The 17,970-nt window shown below is 41.5% G+C and overlaps 1 protein-coding gene across 2 annotated transcripts in view; it reads right to left on the bottom strand.

The window, feature by feature from the left end:
• Window positions 1-1,311: 1,311 nt before the first annotated feature.
• The window catches only part of APP (amyloid beta precursor protein), an 85,181-nt gene continuing 68,522 nt past the window's right edge, over window positions 1,312-17,970 (bottom strand). For both annotated transcript variants that reach the window (XM_053456823.1, XM_053456824.1), the window contains 7 exons: window positions 15,197-15,325; window positions 14,068-14,167; window positions 9,389-9,610; window positions 5,733-5,786; window positions 5,272-5,354; window positions 4,791-4,937; window positions 1,312-2,432 (listed from right to left, as the gene is read on the bottom strand). In XM_053456823.1, the coding sequence (XP_053312798.1) occupies window positions 2,331-2,432; window positions 4,791-4,937; window positions 5,272-5,354; window positions 5,733-5,786; window positions 9,389-9,610; window positions 14,068-14,167; window positions 15,197-15,325 (837 nt within the window). In that variant the 3' untranslated portion in view covers window positions 1,312-2,330. The remainder of the gene's footprint in view (window positions 2,433-4,790; window positions 4,938-5,271; window positions 5,355-5,732; window positions 5,787-9,388; window positions 9,611-14,067; window positions 14,168-15,196; window positions 15,326-17,970) is intronic.

Genomic DNA, 17,970 nt, shown 5'->3' with positions numbered 1-17,970 from the left:
AAGCTGGTTGCGTCAGTTATCTCTTGTTGGGGGCCGTTCCTTAGTGGGGTTTTTTAATGGTAGTAAATACGTTCTAGAATTTAGAATAAGATCCTTGCTCAGTTTGCTAATCAGTAGAATATCTGGACCACAGGGGGATCACAAAGAACAGAGGTATTTTGAAAAACCTTTACAACCTTCCATTAGAGGTGAGAGTATGGGGTGGGGAACTACGTTTTAGGTGAACCTAAAGAGATTATTCTTCAGCTGGGTTGTTCCATTACTTCGTAAATGTTGCATAGGAGTGTTCACACCTTTAGTTTGTTAAAAGGGGGCACAGAACAGCTGGCATCGCTAAGAACCCTCATAAAGAGACAATGACTTAAGAGGCATGGGATAAGCACGGGATTCTCTGCACTGCGCAGGAGACAAAGATCCACCTGAGAGTGAAGAAACCATTTTAGAAGTTTAGATGAACAGGGATATAAGCTGTACAGCCCTGACACCAGCTCGCGTTCATCTGAGAAGCTGCATATTTGTCCACACAAAATGAGTCAATTGCTACAGGCTTTAGGGATGTAAGTGACACAGCTCGGCACGCCTGCTGTCACAGCACATTCAGAGCTGCTATTCTGTTGTTAAAGCCAGATCTTTTCCTGAAAGCGTCATAAATATCTATGTATACTGTAATTATTTTTCTTGGCCTTGTGACTTTTTCCAGTCCTGCTGTCCACAACTTTTCCAGAATACCCAAGCTATTCCTGCGCCAAGATTCTTACCGATGCGAATGTAATTGTTTAGTCGGTCTGCCAACGAAATACTCACAAGTAGCTCTTCAACCTATGTTCAAAAGCAACACTGTGGCACAAGCTGCGCCAGAACTGGGTCACTAAGCTTGGTGAGCCCCCACCTTGGCAAGCAGGGGTCCCTTTATTTGGAAAGGCTACATGATGACGCTCTGCCAGAGGGTATGGTCATGCCTGCCAAGTAACCCTCAAGCCATGCATCTGGCTCGGTCGCACGCTGAGCTTCAGATCATTAAGGGAAGGATCGGTGTCACCCACTGACTGGTAAAACCTTCTTTATATGCCCTTTTTTGCAGTCACAGACCTACCAAGTTCTTCAGTATAAACACACATGAAAGTCTTTTTGGAAAATGATAGATTTGTGGAGTTGTCACCACCACTGATTTCCATCTAGTAGTTTTTTTTTATTTATTATTATTATTATTAGTAAAATGCTTTAACTTTTTTCTACTTTTAAGAAATCCAAACAATAAAAAAACAAATAGAAGAATTGGAGATTAAAAAAAAAAAAACGCACAAAAGAGGATCCGATTTTTTTAAATTTATTTATGTAACACAGTGTAGAAAGCTATTTGTTCATAAGCAATGATTCTGTACAATCATCCAGCAGAAAGTTTTCATTCTGTAAGGAATCTCTGCTAATTTTCGACCAGCAGGACACTTTTTTTTTGGATCAAAAAAAAAAAGTGCTTAGAATTATCAGAGACAATGTAAACCCCGCAAAAGCTAGATGTTACTGCGATACATTGTGTGTAACAGGAACATCCAGCCCCGATGGTGTCAAAGCTTAAAAGGTACAATGAAAAGAAAAATATTTATATATTTTTTATTTTTCTTAAATGTTTTCATTTAAATTCTGCAGTTCCTAAAGTGTGCACATAAAACAGGCACAAAGAAACAAATGTGGATTCCCCATGATTTTCTACATCACCAAACACAGCAGAACAATCTGTACAATAACACAGTAGAGGAAAAAAAAAAAGGTTTTATCCAATATTAAAATAAAAAAAATTAGTTTTATCTATAAATGCATAGCGGTGATGAAAAAAAAAAAGAAAATATATATAAGTGAAGCAGCAAAACCTCACATACACAGAATGCATCCCCAATCATATGTAAAGCGGATTTCAATCAGGACTTAATTTAGTCACAAATCACAAGAATAATATACAACTGTTTTAAGGAGCTACGTGATAAATAATCAGGAGAGGGAGCTAGTCATGCACTAGTTAAAGACGGCTAAACGCTCTACAGTACACAAAAACATTCATTGATAATGTTATGGAAAGACCAAAATGTTAAGAGAATATATTACTGATTTCTGTTCAGTTCAAGCATCTACTTGTGTTACAGCACAGCTGTCAAAAGGCGGAAACGAGTAAATAATAAAACGGTGGTGAATTTTACTTTTTTTTGTTGTTTTAATTCTCTCAACATGACCTTTTTTTTTTTCTTTTTCTATATTTATATATGTATATAGCTGAACACCGATGGGCAGTGAAGCAATCATTTTGCTGTCCGAATTAAGAGGTCGCAGTGGTGTCCCTAATTCTGCATCTGTTCGAAGAACTTGTACGTTGGGTTTTCATAGCCATTTTGTTGCATCTTGGTGAGGTGGCGCTCTTCTGGTGTCACCGCGGCATCAACCTGCGGGGTAAATAATGGTAAATATATTATTCACATTTTTGTCATTCGATCTGTGATTAATATATCATTTCATCATTCCCCCCAAATCAGAGGTATTATATATACCTAATAAAATTAATACAATTATGTTATTGGCTAACATCTTCAAATTATTGCAGCCCTGTGGACTCCCTGTGCACTTCTATTTTACACAGACCCACGATCATAATTGGGAACTTTCCAGGGAGGCTACCCGAAAATCTCCCTCTTCTCGAGGAACGTTATACACAGACTGGGGTGGTTTAGCTCCAGACAAGCTCTAGTTGGTGGGAAGTGGGCAGGGAGTAGGTATGGTCAAACACTGCTACCTTCCCTTGGGAAAAGAAGAAAATGACCTGGAGACCCAAGGCTTCACCCAGAGACTCCGGGCAAACCTGAGGAGCTCCCAAGTATGCCTAGAACTCCAGTTTCTACGCTCAGTGGGCCTGTGATTTAATTACCAGGTAAGTCAACATGGGTAACCGTAAACACTGCAATCAGCAGACATTTCTTAACAAGGAAGGGTGAGCAGCACATGAAAGACCGGTGGAAGAAGATACAGGTGCATCTCATCCCCAACAGCTTGAAACCCACAGCCTGACACGGCCTGAGTACATCACAGCCCTATACCTGAACTAGAATCTACCATAGAACAATATGCAGCTAACACCAACATTCCAAAAAGCACTAAAAAGCAGACTACAGATATAATTTGTGGCCAAATCCCAGCAAAGAATTAGAAGAATGTCTCTTCTTCTCAGTGAATAGAGCACAATTAACCAATTTCCCATCTGAGTGACAGCTCTCTATTTAAAGTGCTTTCAAACCCACCAAAATAAATAATTGGAGTCATTTTAAGCCATTCGTGCTGAAGTCGTTTACAATAGCCCTAAGTGGCGTTTTGATGTTCTGTCACAAAAATTTTGCCTTCTGTTTGCTACACATTTAGAAAGATCAACTTACTAACCAGAAAAAGACATTTAGGAGTTGCAGTACAGGGGCCTTCAATACTGCGATGTTCTGTGATTTTAGGGGACCCTCGGCACAGATCTCTGGTCAGACCACACAGACTATTGTGCTGGAGGGCCGGACAGATATAGATATTCTGGAGAGTTAGGGCTCGTAAAATTATTGTCTAACCAGGAAACACTAAGATCTACAGGTGTATCATCTTGGAGGAGAAAGAGGGGATACAAAATAAATGTTTCTATACATAAAAAGGGGTCAACAGAAGGCGCTATATTGAAAAGGGAGAAAACATGTTAGGACAAAATGTTGATCTAAACTAGAGGGTCAGAGATTTAGATGTAATGTAAGGAAGTTTTCCCTTCACTGAGAAGGTGGCAGATAAGTGGATCAGCCTTCCAGCAGATGTGGCAGATGTTAAGATAGCGTTGGACAGGCATAAGACTATTGAGAAGAACACGAGACCAAAGACAGAATAAGGTTTGAGGATTTTACAGCAGGAACAATAGATGGGTTTTATCTGTCAAACCTTGTTTCTGATTTTGCAGAATTTCATGCATTCCGTCTCTATCTTCTAAAGACGAGGATCTTAAATAAAACATGTGATGCCTTATTGCCCGGTGCGGCGGTGTTACTGCCCCAGTGCATGTTAGCAAGGCTTTCATACCACCAAACCGGCTGATGTGAGAGCGTGGGGGAGGGGGCAGAGAAGCGATATAAGGGTTAATCAATAAGAGCATTCAATGCTCCATTGCCATGGCAATGCCTCCAGCAGCTTTTTGACCTTTCGTGTGCTGGGGGGTGAGCTCTCATACCACTGCAATACAGCATGGAAATCTACTGCGATCGACAGCTTAATTCCTGCCCTATAAGGCTTTACAAGGTGCAGACTTTGATCCAAGTGATCAAAGGGTTAAAGTAGTTTGGTATAAGGCACATTACGTGCACATAATGGAGACCGCAATTTCCTATGAAAACCTCCTACACTGAATCATTGCTTCGGGTTCAGCTGAAACGACGACAAATCAATGAACAAGTTATTGATCTCTGGCGCTCATGAGTTCTGAAACCTGATTTGTCTTTCCATATAACCGAGAGCCGGCACCATCAGCAACCCGCAACGCAATCCCATTCAAATTTATCATCTGTCACTGCTTTTTTTTTTTTTTTTGGCCTAAAAATGTTTTTTTCCTACGGCTGGACGATACAAGTAAAAAAAAACATTGGCATTATTTATATAAAACAAAAGCTAATAATGTGGGAGCTATAACCATGGCAACCAGAAGAGCGATCCCTCAGATGGCTGCACATTTGCATCATAAAAGCTTGTTATACACGAACGCCCGCGTGACGGCTCTGTGTGAACGCGCTTACCTCTACCACGCCATGATGGATGGAAGTGTATTGTTTCTTCTTCAGCATGACTAAAGTGATTACAATCACTGTCGCTATGACAACACCTCCAACCATTAGGCCAATAATTGCACCTTTGTTGGATCCACCTTCCTCCGCAAAGAACACCTAGGGGGGTAAAAGACGACATCTTACTATGCTTCAACAATAACCTCACACCCAAGCAGAACATATATTTAAATTAGAAAATACAACAAATGAGACAAACTGAATTGCAAGCCTAAAAGACTAGTTAGTCTCTTCTTCAGGCGTATTATGCACTTTCCTAGAGGAAGACATAACAACGGCCCATAAGGGATTAAAAAATAAAAAAATTGTTTCTTATAGGAGGATTAGAACAGGCGCTAAAAACTTAAATAAAAGGGGTTTAGGTTTTCCTAACAAGTAAAAATACTTAAAGAAAGCAAAGTGATTTAAGGACCCTTAAAGAGAAATTGCTTACCAGCTTCTGATGATGTACTTCATATCCGGCATCCATCTTGACCTCTGAGATTTCTTCGGTTTTGATATTAGTGAGCCCTGATCCTGTGTAATAGAGAAAACGTGTATCTTCCATGATTTAATAGTTCAGGACATTAAACATATTTTAATAAGTATAAGGGTTCCACCTTAGTCAGCCCACCATTGCTAAAGAGACAGGGCTGCCAAACAGAACTCATGTCCTATGTACTGTATTTGCTTGAATACAAGATGAGTTTTTTTTTTTTTTTTAGTGCAAAATTATATTTGAGGTCGTCTTATAATCAGACCTCAAATAGAGGTCTGTCTATAAGACTGAGATCCAGATCCCCCGCAGCGCTGCAGGGAACCTGGATCCTCATCTCTGGCAGCCGGTGAACGTCTGCACAATGCGCTCAGACAACCGCCACTGCTGCCCGGCACAACCCAAAGCACGTTATATACCTGGCCGGGTGGTGAGTCCTCTATCGGCTGCAGGACGAGCGTCCACCGGCTCAACTGGACACATGCAGGAAGAGAGGAGAGAGAGGAGAGAAAGAAAAATATGTTACTGGTTGAAAAGACAGGATATAAAACCGAGGGGTTATTTTGTACGGGACACACACAGCTTAACCCCAAAAAGTGCTTATAATAAAGGAAATTATAAAAAGTGATTCCTATTCAATTCTAGCCCTAAGTAGAGAGTTGGTTTGGTTGATAACGCAGGATAATGACAGGTACAGTGTGACCGGTTGGACCCACATCACGGATCACAGATCAGAAAAGCAGTAATAAGAAACTGCCAAGATCTGTGCCTAAGACGATGTCACGGCGACATATGTAAAAGTAATCACAGATACGTGTTTATTGCGCTCTCTAGTATGTTAAGGGAAAAAACCTTTGTTACATTCCTCCCCGTGAATTAAGCTTTTTCAGATAGTATGGCAACAACCCCAGTAGTGGGCAGGTTGGTCACAACGCCCAGCTGCAGAGCATCGCCAGGAGACCATGCAATAAGGTCTCTGGAGCAACAGCACAGACCTTCGTTTGTTTTATGAACTCTCAGGGGAGATTGGGAATACCCTGTAAATAACAGGACTGTTGAGAGGTATGGTACTGACCAACAACGTCATATAATCAGGTAGACGAGCAAAATTTAGGAGGAAAAACAGAATTCGGTTGCACTTAATAATATTTACTAATATAATCCAGGCAGTTCTCTGAGAACTTACTACCACCAGACGCAAATCAAGGCCCTGCTGACATTACAGGAGAATCATTCAGCTCACGAAGAACATTTGCATTAGTACGGGCCGGCTCGCTATGTCTGGGGACTCAATGTGAGACGTCTCGGAAACCGTGTAACATGCGATTAGGCTTAAGAGTCACATCGGTCATGAGTCGGATAAACACTTTAATGCGCTGACAAGCCGTGAAATATCAGAATGAAAACCTATGAAGTGACATCAGTCGATATGTGCCAAGAAACAAAAATATATGCTATTTCTTCGCAGTTCCTTTCTCTGCCTTGGCAAGAACCCCACCATTCTCAGAAGACGGAAGGACTGGAATATAATAAATCTATAATTATCATGTAAAAGAAAACAAGCACCGGTTTCAAAGAAAAAAGAGGTCACAGCTACATTAAAGACTTTAAATTTACACAAGTAGAAGGATTAGCTGTCCCAGACATATATATGTACTACGTTGCGGCTCGGATCTCTCAGTTGGAGTCTTGGTCCTGCCCGGCCAATACCCTTCCCTGGGTGGATATTGAGCGATCTTATTTTCCACGCCAGGACCTCGGAAAGATCCTGTGGCTAGATAATCCGACACTCCTATGTCCGTCCTCGTCCGCTACGATTTCTGCAACGCTCCTCCTCTGGCGAGCTTGGCGCTTCAAACTCCGCCTAGTCGGTTCGGTCTCTCCACTCACGCCCTTGCTGTCCAATCCTCAGTTCCCGGAAGGCATGACCCCGTCAGCCTTTCGTTGGTGGACGGCTGCTGGATTGCTCACTCTTGGCGACCTGGTCCGGGGCGGTCGTATGTTCTCCTTTGCCACGCTTCGGGACTCCAAAAATATTCCTCCGACTGAACTGTTTCGCTATTTGCAGGTCCGGCACTTTGTGCGTTCTCTCTTGGCTGGAGGTGAGATGGCTGCTTTAACAATCTTTGAACGCAGATTCCTGGCCGGAAAACGGCTTAAAGGTTCCATTTCGACTCATTACTCCAACTTTATATCGGTTACCTCTGCTTCTCCTCCATCTTACCGCGCCCTGTGGCACAAAGATTTACTCACTACCTTCCCTGATGACGTGTGGGATTCGGCGGCAGCGACTCTCCATAGGACCACAATTAACACACTGATAAAAGAGAGGGCTTACAAAGTGGTCGCTCGGTGGTATACCTCGCCCGTGCAACTGTCACATATGGTCAGTGGCTCCAGTGCTTGCTGCTTCCGAGGGTGTGGAGAGAGGGGCACTTACCTTCACGCGTGGTGGGAGTGTGGTCTAGTTCAGCCTCTGTGGTCCTCTTTCTCCGCCAAGCTATCGAAAGCATTGAATACTGCTCTCCGCCTGTCTCCGGAAACAGCCCTTCTCATGATGGAGGTCCCAGACCCCACTTTGTCGCTCCCTAATAAGCAACTTATACACCGGATATGCGCAGCTGTCAAGCAGGCCATTGCTCGGAGGTGGAAGGGGGCTCCTCCGACTCACGGTGAAATCCAGGCCAACATATGGCATATCATAACTATGGAGAAGATCACGGCCAAACTCCAAGATAGCATGTCAAAGTTCGAGGCGATATGGGATCCGTGGCTCTCTGCATTCCGGGGGCCCAGGCCAGTTCATCCGCTTCTCCATCTCTGAACCGTTGGGGTGTCTCTCTCTTTTTCTTCTCTTTCTTCTTGTCCTTCCTCTCTTCTTTTCTCTGTTTTCGTTTCCTTCCCTTTCTGCCCTCTTCAGCGCTGTTTGCCTGTCTCGTGCTGTCGTGCCATGTTCTATGACAGTGCGTGCATCTGATTTTTCTGAGATCTGACATGATGATTGATGATTGTTGTTATCCTCTTATTGCTGTACAACGCCCGTTTGTGCTTCATGTTTCAGACTCTGTCTTCTGGATTGCTGTGCTGCGTCACGCTAATTATGGCTAATGTTTCGTCTTATTTTGTTAAAATGCAAATAAAATACTTTAAACAAAAAAAAAAATTTACACAAGTAGAGCCGCTTACACAGCTTGTTTGAAGGGCCGTAAGGATGCGCAGCTACCCCGCTCCTCAGGGTTCTGCCCAGAATCTCCAATGTATTTTCACGTTCATACGGGTTGTCTGCTAGGTTACCAGTCACCCTATTTTGCTAATGAATGCAGTTAAAAGGTAAGCGTGTGTATATATATTATATATTTTTTTTTCAAATGAACCAGATATGCAAATAAAAAGCATTTAAAAATGTGTTGGCTGTTATTTGTACCATATCTCGGAACATAGAATTTGAAGGCAGATCAGACCCATCCGCCCGCTCTAGTCTGCTCATGTTTCCTGATGTAGAGACTCTAATCAGTCTGTGGTCTCGTCTTAGAACTCAGGAGCCATTTTGAAAACGTAAGGTCGATAATAGTTAACCCTTAAAGGAGCAGTCCCTAAACCTCCTGATGAGGGTACGGTTCTTGACTTCACCTATTCCCTGCCTCCTATTGCTTTTGGGTCCTCTGCTTCCTATAGCTTATTCTGCCTGTCTGGTTCTTTAGTCGTCTCGAGAATGATAAGGTTGTATCGATCCATTATAAATCAATCAAGAATAACAGAGAAACCGATGGATGAATGTTGTCACCCTGCGCTGTTGTTCCATTATGCATAAATTGATACAACAGCAACAAGAAAGACCAAGAAAATATCATACATACAATAAACAAAACCTAAAAAATGGATCAAACTGAAAAGCAATTCGCTCACATATAAATGAAAGCAACCTCATTTTCTAGGAAAAGCAGAAGAATGCTAGTATATTCCGCGACTTCGTTCCGAGAAGAACCTTCAGACATGAAAGGGAATTTTCTATGTCCCCGAGTCTTCATTGAAAACATGAAGAGCACAATGTAGATAATATATAAGTGCCCTATACCTTCGTTCTCTGTGTTTGCTGGAATGGAGTCCACTCCAAATGGATGCCATGGTTGAAGGTCCTCAACGTTGAACTCCCCATCTACGGGAAGAAGCTCCACTGTGGTCTTGGTCTCGGTTAGAGAAGGCATGAGGGCATCATTTCCATAACTAATCCTGGGCTCACTGACCATGTTGGATAATACATCATCTGAGTAATTCTGCTCCTTTTGGAAGAGTTCATCTACAACAGATAAGAGAAGCGAGTGAGTCCATATTCAGAACCAGGTTGCAGCTGCTGTCATATTTTTATATAGATTTTTTTGGGGTGGTTTACACTATTACCACGGACCGTACTAATTGTAACATGTACCCTGAAAATAAGGACTATTATATCAAATTTTGGCATATAATGCTTTTATATAAAATTCATGTTTATGTTAATAACTGCATATATATATATATAGGTATTTATATAAATATTTCTGATACATTTTCTGAAAGATGGAGAACGGATACAAGAGAAGGAGTTGAGAAGGTGATAATTGATAGAAGGGTAGATTGAGTGAGCTGCTGTATTATTTTAATACACTTTTAGTTAAAAGAAGAAAAATATGCAAATAATAGTCTTTATGGACTTAAAACTTTTTTTTTTTAGATGGTTACAAAAATCTATTTTTTTTTTTAAAGCTTCATGAATGTTAATGTTTTTTTTGTGAAGAAGCCAGGAGTGGAAATTTGCTCCGGTGAGCGAGTTTTCCCTTGGCAGGATTCCCCACAGTGATTTAGCAGACAGAAACACTCCTAATGAGCTGTGATCCTCTACGAAAGGGGGAGATGAGCCCAAAAAGACAGCAGGGGCTCTTATCATATCTAGAACGTGCACAAAGAAATGACACGGGAGGTGCGGTTAAACACGTCCCGACCGCAGAGTGGGCACAATACCGCAATATCTTATTATCTCTGATAATAAGCAAACAGAGCCGGAGCGTGCTACAGGGGAACAACGCACTCATTATGGGGAACAGAACGATTAACTCATTCAACGCGGGACGCAAGCTCTCGGCAGCGATGTGAGCCAGTGATGGGCTCCTGTACAACTACAACTCCCAGAGTGCTCAGCCTTCCAAAGGGAAATTGACTGAAATGGGTTGTTTCCAAGTAAAAACAATAGAGGAGCCACGCAGAAGGTTTTATACATTTCCTACATGTGAACGCGCTGACCTTCAGTAAAATAACGTTAACGTTAGCAAAATCCTAATTACGGCAGTTGTGACAGCATTATCCTGTACGGCCGGGTCTTTAGCAATCATTTTGAGCCCTTTGTGTTTCCGCCATCTGCATTTCACGGCAAAGCGGCGGCCTGTTAGCTCGCTGACCTTATAGACGGCGCATTCAGCACAAGTTTTACAATGAGCAAATGGATTTGAGTATATGGGTATTACGACCACATACCGTAACCCCTGACTACTATTGTCATAAAATAATCCTTTTTTTCCCTTGGGGCTCAGCAGTTGCCATTTTTAGGACTTTTTTTTTTTTCTGTAAAAGGACTGAAATTGCTCCTTACATTGGGGTTGACTTCAGGGGTCCCCGCGGTAAATAAAATAGCCTGAAAAGGCTGCCTGAACCAATCAACATCCACCAGTAACGTAACAACAGGGGAGAAAATACTTGGTAGTATGTAGAGTAGATGAATGACACAGATCCAGAGAGCAGGATTGCTCCCATGTTGTGCATGTAAAGTGGGTCATTCATACAGAAATGTAACTTATATTAATATGTAAATTGTAGAATTTGTAAAAATTTTAAAAGTTTTTAAATCATTTCATATTGTTTGTATCTGCTGATAAAAAGGATAAGGTAAATTCAACATTTCCTGCTGTTTCTAGACACAATATTGTGCCTTTAATGGCTGTGGAGCCCCGTGATAGCCTCATACCCAACAAACGTTCTGAGCTCCTGGAAAGGAGGGACATCGCGGGAGGAGAGAGAGGACAGAGACGTTTTAGTCCTTAAGAGAGACCGTCCCTCCTAAACGTGTGGTGATACAGCTACCCGGTAGCGAAGGATCCCTGCAACTGTATTTTAGATGTAGCTGAAGATACCAACGGCTGCTCGCATTCTGTGCGACTCCATCTTGTTCAGGCAATCCATCATCGTTTATTTAATAATTACATTTCGACATAGCTTGGAGTGATACAGGCTTCCATCACACATAAGCACAGATTTCCCTTAAATAGATTGCTTTTGAACTCATTTATTTGACCAATATTACTTTTGTCACCTCCTCGGCAAACCACATTAGGCTCCTAAAACCATGCATCGGAAAGCGAGCTATATTCTAAACAGGAGAACAGCATCGGGGATCCCCCGGGTGTGATGTAAAAAGGACGGAGGGATTCCAGGCCGATAAAATAAGCGAGAAATAAGAAATGACTAAATCTGGTACAATACACAAAAATGTGCGTTTTTTCAGATTTCCTTGAATTATTCATACATACCCGAAGGGCAACGGCTCATGAATGTTGAGTGGGACTCTGTGCGGAATGAGAGTTCATTTATATGCCTGGAACACCCGTTTTAGATGTTTTCACATCACCAAGGTGTCTCTCTTTCTCTAATTATAGTAAGTCGCCACCTGACAGGCTGCCTTTTGCTGCTTGCAAATCGTCTCCATTTCTTGGCACTTCCTCTCTCTCTCTCTTTAAAGTTAGACACCTTAGAAACGCTTTGGAGAATGAATGACTCGATGAGTCTTATATTCAGGTAATTAAATAAATTGGAAATGTAACCACCCTAGTGCCAAAATAGGGGAATGTAGCAAGTACTGTAAAGCAGGCTATAACCCAAGGGCTACATATTTATTAAACGAGACCAGCCCGTCATATAAACTTCCAAAGAACGTCCTCCACTAGGTGAGATTCGCGGCTCCGCATATTACAAATAATCACTACTCTAGAATCGTATATTAAGAAAATAATCAAATAAATCAGGATCTAATCAATTAAATGCACAGTTGATAAATCAAAGCAGATTAGTTATGGTAATTACTTATTTACTTTCCATAATCCTGATTACTGCGAGAGAATCATTTACAGCTTTATCACCACTTGTGTTGTGGCCCAAATTCATCGAACATATAATGGGCCAAATTCTGTGTTCTCGGGACTTCCCTCGTCTTTGATTTCCTTAGATTTCTAATTAGTGACCTCGTAACAAGGACATGAAGGGGCAACAATTGAGAAGGACAGGGATGGGGGGAGAATGGATGGCATGGGCAGCTTGGTGAATTTGTGGGGTCCACATTTAATAACTTTGCCTGGGGCCCGTTAGCTTAAAAGACCGCCGTGGATGCCAAGTTCGAACTCTTTACACCTCTGCTTGAAATTTTGTTTCAGAAAAAAAGGTTTTATTGAAAGTTTCATGCTCAAAAAACTAAATCGTTCTTACAATTCCAGGACACTTTTAACAACAGAATTGGAGCACATCTATACCTTACAAAACACTTTTTGCTGTCTGGCTCCAGCTGTCAAACGCTATTTTCGCCTTGGATTTTTTTTCTCCAAACTATGTGTTCAAAAGGGCTCTGGGAGGACGGACAGCACATGTAATTACCGACATCCCGCTGAAGGGCTGTCAGACGAACATTGTCATTAGGTAGATATGGTTCTCAAGTCCCTCGGCTCGTGTCAGAACAGGGACACCGTGGCCTTTTTCTGGAGAACATGACTGGTGTCTCAAAGTGAAAAGTTATACATGGGAACAGGTTGTAAGTATAATTCATCCACACTTTTTTATTAATACTTTCTGATTACCGAAGGCGTGAGAATGAATGGAATGCTCATTGATTGACCTTGAGAAGGTGGTAGAGAAGGGCTACTATTACAGTGAGGGAGTTTAGACTTGATGGACAAATCTAAGAAGACCAAGCACTGATTCTTTACTTCGTAATAGGCAGACAAGACGGGCCGAAGGGTCATTTTCTGCCATCAAATTCTATGTAAGAGGGGCTGTGCTGGTCCTGCGTAATGCATAGGTGATGTATGAAGATTACATTTATAACTATGCATCATGCGTAACGGGTGGAATCTGTATAAATCAGTGCTCAACCTACAAAGCTCCATCCCAAAATACAATGTGCGCTTAGCATTAAGGATGCGCTAACCCCATCGTATTTGTGGGATATGTTGGTATTCCAATGGTATACGGATGCAAGCTCAAGTCTGTATAGGAGACGTTTTCATCCTGATATCTGGTGGCACAGTGGCTAGCACGATGAATAGGTGAACCGTCAACCTCTAGAAATTGCTACAGCGTTTTATTTTTGTTTAGAACAGGTACGATTTTAATTAATGACGAGCAGGGGTCAAATCAGTACATGAAATCTTCATGATGGCGGATTAAACGGTCATGAACATCGATCCAAGGGGAGGCAGAATTAACATTTAATGTATGTATATGCTAATCTAAAAGCCCTTTAACAAAATTATATTGTTAACCGATTTTATGGGAATAAATTAGATCTTTAAAAACCACCTAACGCGTATTAACTGTTAGAGACGCTGCTGGCGTGTGTTCAGGAAGGCCTAGCCAGGTTGAAACGTTGTCTTGCGGTGGCATTACGGTCGCTTTAATGCACAGGGTGTTCCTGGGATAGTTAGATATTGAACTGATAAGTATAACATTTTGCATGCTTACCAACTTCTTCTTGGATTTCCTCTGCGACTGCCGGCACTTTGTACAGGAGGGAGAAGCTCTGGTTCATTCTCTCATTAATCACTCGGAGGTGCGTCATGACCTGCCGGAGAGAACCAACACAATCCATCACTTTGGGCTGCACGGATACCGCGTTATCAGTGCACCGGCACAGTACTCACAGCCATTTAACCCATTCACAGCTGGAATTCAGCACACATTACTGATAAACACTTACACCTTCGACACCAAAAATGCTAGAAATCCTTTATTCAGTGAAAACTTTGATTTCAATTGTTCTGTGCATTACATTTCAGAAACTACATGTGGATTTCAAGGTAGGAAGTAGAACGCAGGTTATATTACCTTTTATTTACAGGATCTCTGCTATCAAATGATACAGGGTTTTATTTAATATATTTAATATAGTAGTAACTGCCGTGCTATGGGGAACCAATAAATAAATTAAACATTAAGCCTAAAGTAACAGGTCCAGGTGCTGAAAAATTGGGGTCAGATAGTCCTAATAGGCAAAGTCCCCGGTGCACCGATTAATTAATGGGCTTGTTGGAGATCTCCAGCTAATTTATACTATGGAGGCTGTTCCTAGGAAGCACTGCCTTAATAGCGTGCCGTATCCATACCATGTGTAGTATCCATACCAAGTGTATTGCTAGCATATATCATAACATGAAGGGGCAGAGATGGGCGCTGGAGGCACTCGATATACTGCAAACCCTAAGTTTTAATGCCTGGCAAGATTTAAGAGTCTGAAAACCTGTTTATTTTATCCCTCTTTATCCTTTACAAAGACTTTCTTTTTGAGCTCCGATGCATTTTATTTTCCTGCCTTGCAATTTCCATGTAGCCTGCAAAAGGTTTAAAAGCAAACATCCTCTAATCATTCTATGGCTAAGTTTAAAGGTTTAATAAAAGTTCTGAATGTAATACTGTTTATGTATTCAATCCACTGTGCACACACACACACTCTCACACTAACAATACGGTCTCCGACCCCACAATCACCCATAAACTGATTTAAATGACCTGACTCACATGCCCTTTTTACCAGTTAATGAGCGTATTACACAATATTTAGCGGCTTGCTCTTAAATGCCAATATGAAAGTCACCTGAGATCTGATCTGGGCCGCCTTCTTGGGGTCTACCATGCGGACGTGCTCAAAGTGTTTGAGGGTGTGCTGTCTATCTTTCTGCTCGGCACGAACGTATTTCTTCAGCATATTGAAAACGTGGCGGGGCTGCGAAGAAAACAACAAAGATATTTTAGAGCTCATCAGATTTTTTTCTAGTTTTCCCAAAAATGTAATTCTGTTCCGTTTACGGTCATATAAAATGTCATATAATGTCTAATGTCATATATGAAAATGATAAATGCTCTTCTGTACTACGACCCTGTGCTATGGATTCTTGGTGAAGGAAGAAAAAAGTCGAATTTTTATTTGATCGTCCAAGAAAACTAAAGCGGTAAACATTTTGTCTTGGAAATTCTATGCGCGAACTGCAAACATTCGGAACAGCAGGAATAAATACTAATGGCAGAAATTCGCTTTGGAATCAGAGACCTGCTATTCCGATCTATAATCTGCGTATAAAATTACAGCTTCCCGCTCCGTTCTCTTACGTCTGAGCCTTGGCTACATCGTACATGGCTTGTGTTCGTCACGCTGCAGTATAATAACTGTAATAATACAAGGTGCAGACAGGGAGCGAGGCTTAGATACGCGAACGCATGCACCAAGCAGAAGTCCGGCACTGACATTATACTGGAAATTGGGCTGCTTACCCCGTCTGGTGCGTATTAAATCCACAGGGACCAATTTTTAGTCTGCAATTTTGATAAAAGGTCATTTTTTTACCCCCGGCATTTATTTCTAGATAACAGATTTTGAAAAGGGTTACAGCCAATAAGCTGCAATTGTTTAATCAAGTTTAACATGTACCGCCATCTCCTATAACAAGCAGTATACGGGGTCCGTTCCTCGAGGCGAGCTGTGAAATAGCTAATTGCCATATTAAGTCGGAATGAAGACCTTCAGCCACTGTATTCTATAGAAGCATTAATACATGTAACGTGACGAGGCTTTACTTTACTGAGAGGGTGGCAGATACATGGGACATCCTCCCGGCAGAGGCAAATACAGTGAGGGAATTAAAACATGCGCGGGATAGGCAAATGGCTCCTGAATATAACACAAGACCAACAACTGATTAATATACGAGTCTTTACACCAGGAAAAATGGGCGATTAGACGGGCCAAAGGGTTCTGATGTGCTGTCAAATTCTATGAAGATGTAAATTCTTAAATGTAAAGATGTTAGTGCCATTATTTATCCGTACTGAGATGCTTTCACATTGAGCTCATAACCCTCACTTCTGCTGGGAAAACGTATCTTTTAAATACTGAGAGTACAGGTCGATGTTATTACCGCGTTTCACAGAAAGCCGACGCGTTCGCAGGCATACGGCTTCAACCAAACGGGTATTCACAGAGATCAAACATCTTGGCTACTCTCACTGTCTTATATTAACCTGCGACCTATTTCAACGCACTTTCCTCCTCCTGCAAAGAGCGTGATTATCTGCATGATCTAATTGATGATTCTCTTAAGAGAGAATTCCAGGCATCGACTTCGCTCTGTGTAAAATGTTCTGGCATCACACCTTCAAGCTGCACATAATTGCATCTAGTTCTGGCGCTAATCCCCCCCCCCCGAAAAAAGAATATTTCAATCCTGATCTTGTTTAAGAGATTTAATTCCTGTTATCTGTTACACATTCTCCGTTTACTCTTCTAGAGAGTACATATGGCGGTTTCTTCCCATGAGCATATCTAGTCATAACTAGAGGGATTTGTGCGACCAATTGGTTTACATGCACTACCTTTCAAAAGTTTGGGGTAACAGTTGTTTTTGTAGAAAACAAGGATTTTTCTCGCTGTAAAATACCGTATATTTGCTCGATTATAAGACGACCCTGTTTATAAGACGACCCCCCAAATCTGAATATTAATTTAGGAAAAAAGAAAAAGCCTGAATATAAGACGGCCCTATAGGAAAAAAGTTTTACCAGTAAATGTTAATTCATTTAAACTATTTTTTTAATAAAAGCTATGATTGAGAAAAATATTTTGGTTTTATTTCCTTCTATTTTCCAACCTGCCCCCCCAGTCATGCACATCTGCCCCAGAAATGCCTTATACCCCCTATATGCCACTGTGCCCCATGATATGCCTTTTAACCCTCTAAATGCCACTGTGCCCCATGATATGCCTTTTAACCCTATATGCCACTGTGCCCCATGATATGCCTTTTGACCCCCTATGTGCCACTCTGCCTCCAGAAATGCTCTGAAAAAACGTTGTCTTATAATCGAGCAAATACGGTAATTGCAAAAGGGATTTCTAATGATTAATTAGCCTTTTATACTTAAGTGAACACAACGTGCCAATGGAACACAGGAGTAATGGGAGTGATAACAGCCTTTGTACACCTATAAAGACATTCCACTAAAAATCAGCTATTTCCAGCTACAATAGTCATTTACAACATTAACACCGTCTGTGCTGGATTTCTGATCCATTTCGTGTTGTTTTAATGGACAAAAAGTGCTTTTCTTTCAAAAACAAGGAAATTTCGACGTGACCCCAAACTTTTGAACAATAGTGTAACTCAGACGACTGAAAGGCATTTGTGTTGAGGGGATTCTCACTTCGAGTCTCCGGGCAAAAAAAATGGAGAGTGCCCAGACACGATCATCCCTCTACCTTTGGTGTTTACAGGATTGGGATTGGGTTATTTTTTATCTTATTAACTGTTAAACAGGCTCGCCAAACAAACTTCTCCATCTCAAGCAGAATAGTTGGAAGGAAGGATTTAGGTGGAT

This window comes from Spea bombifrons, chromosome 2 (assembly GCF_027358695.1).
Source record: "Spea bombifrons isolate aSpeBom1 chromosome 2, aSpeBom1.2.pri, whole genome shotgun sequence".
Classification (NCBI taxonomy): domain Eukaryota; kingdom Metazoa; phylum Chordata; class Amphibia; order Anura; family Pelobatidae; genus Spea; species Spea bombifrons.
The sequence above is the reverse complement of the archived record's forward strand: the minus strand, read 5'-3'. Positions and strand labels throughout refer to the sequence as shown.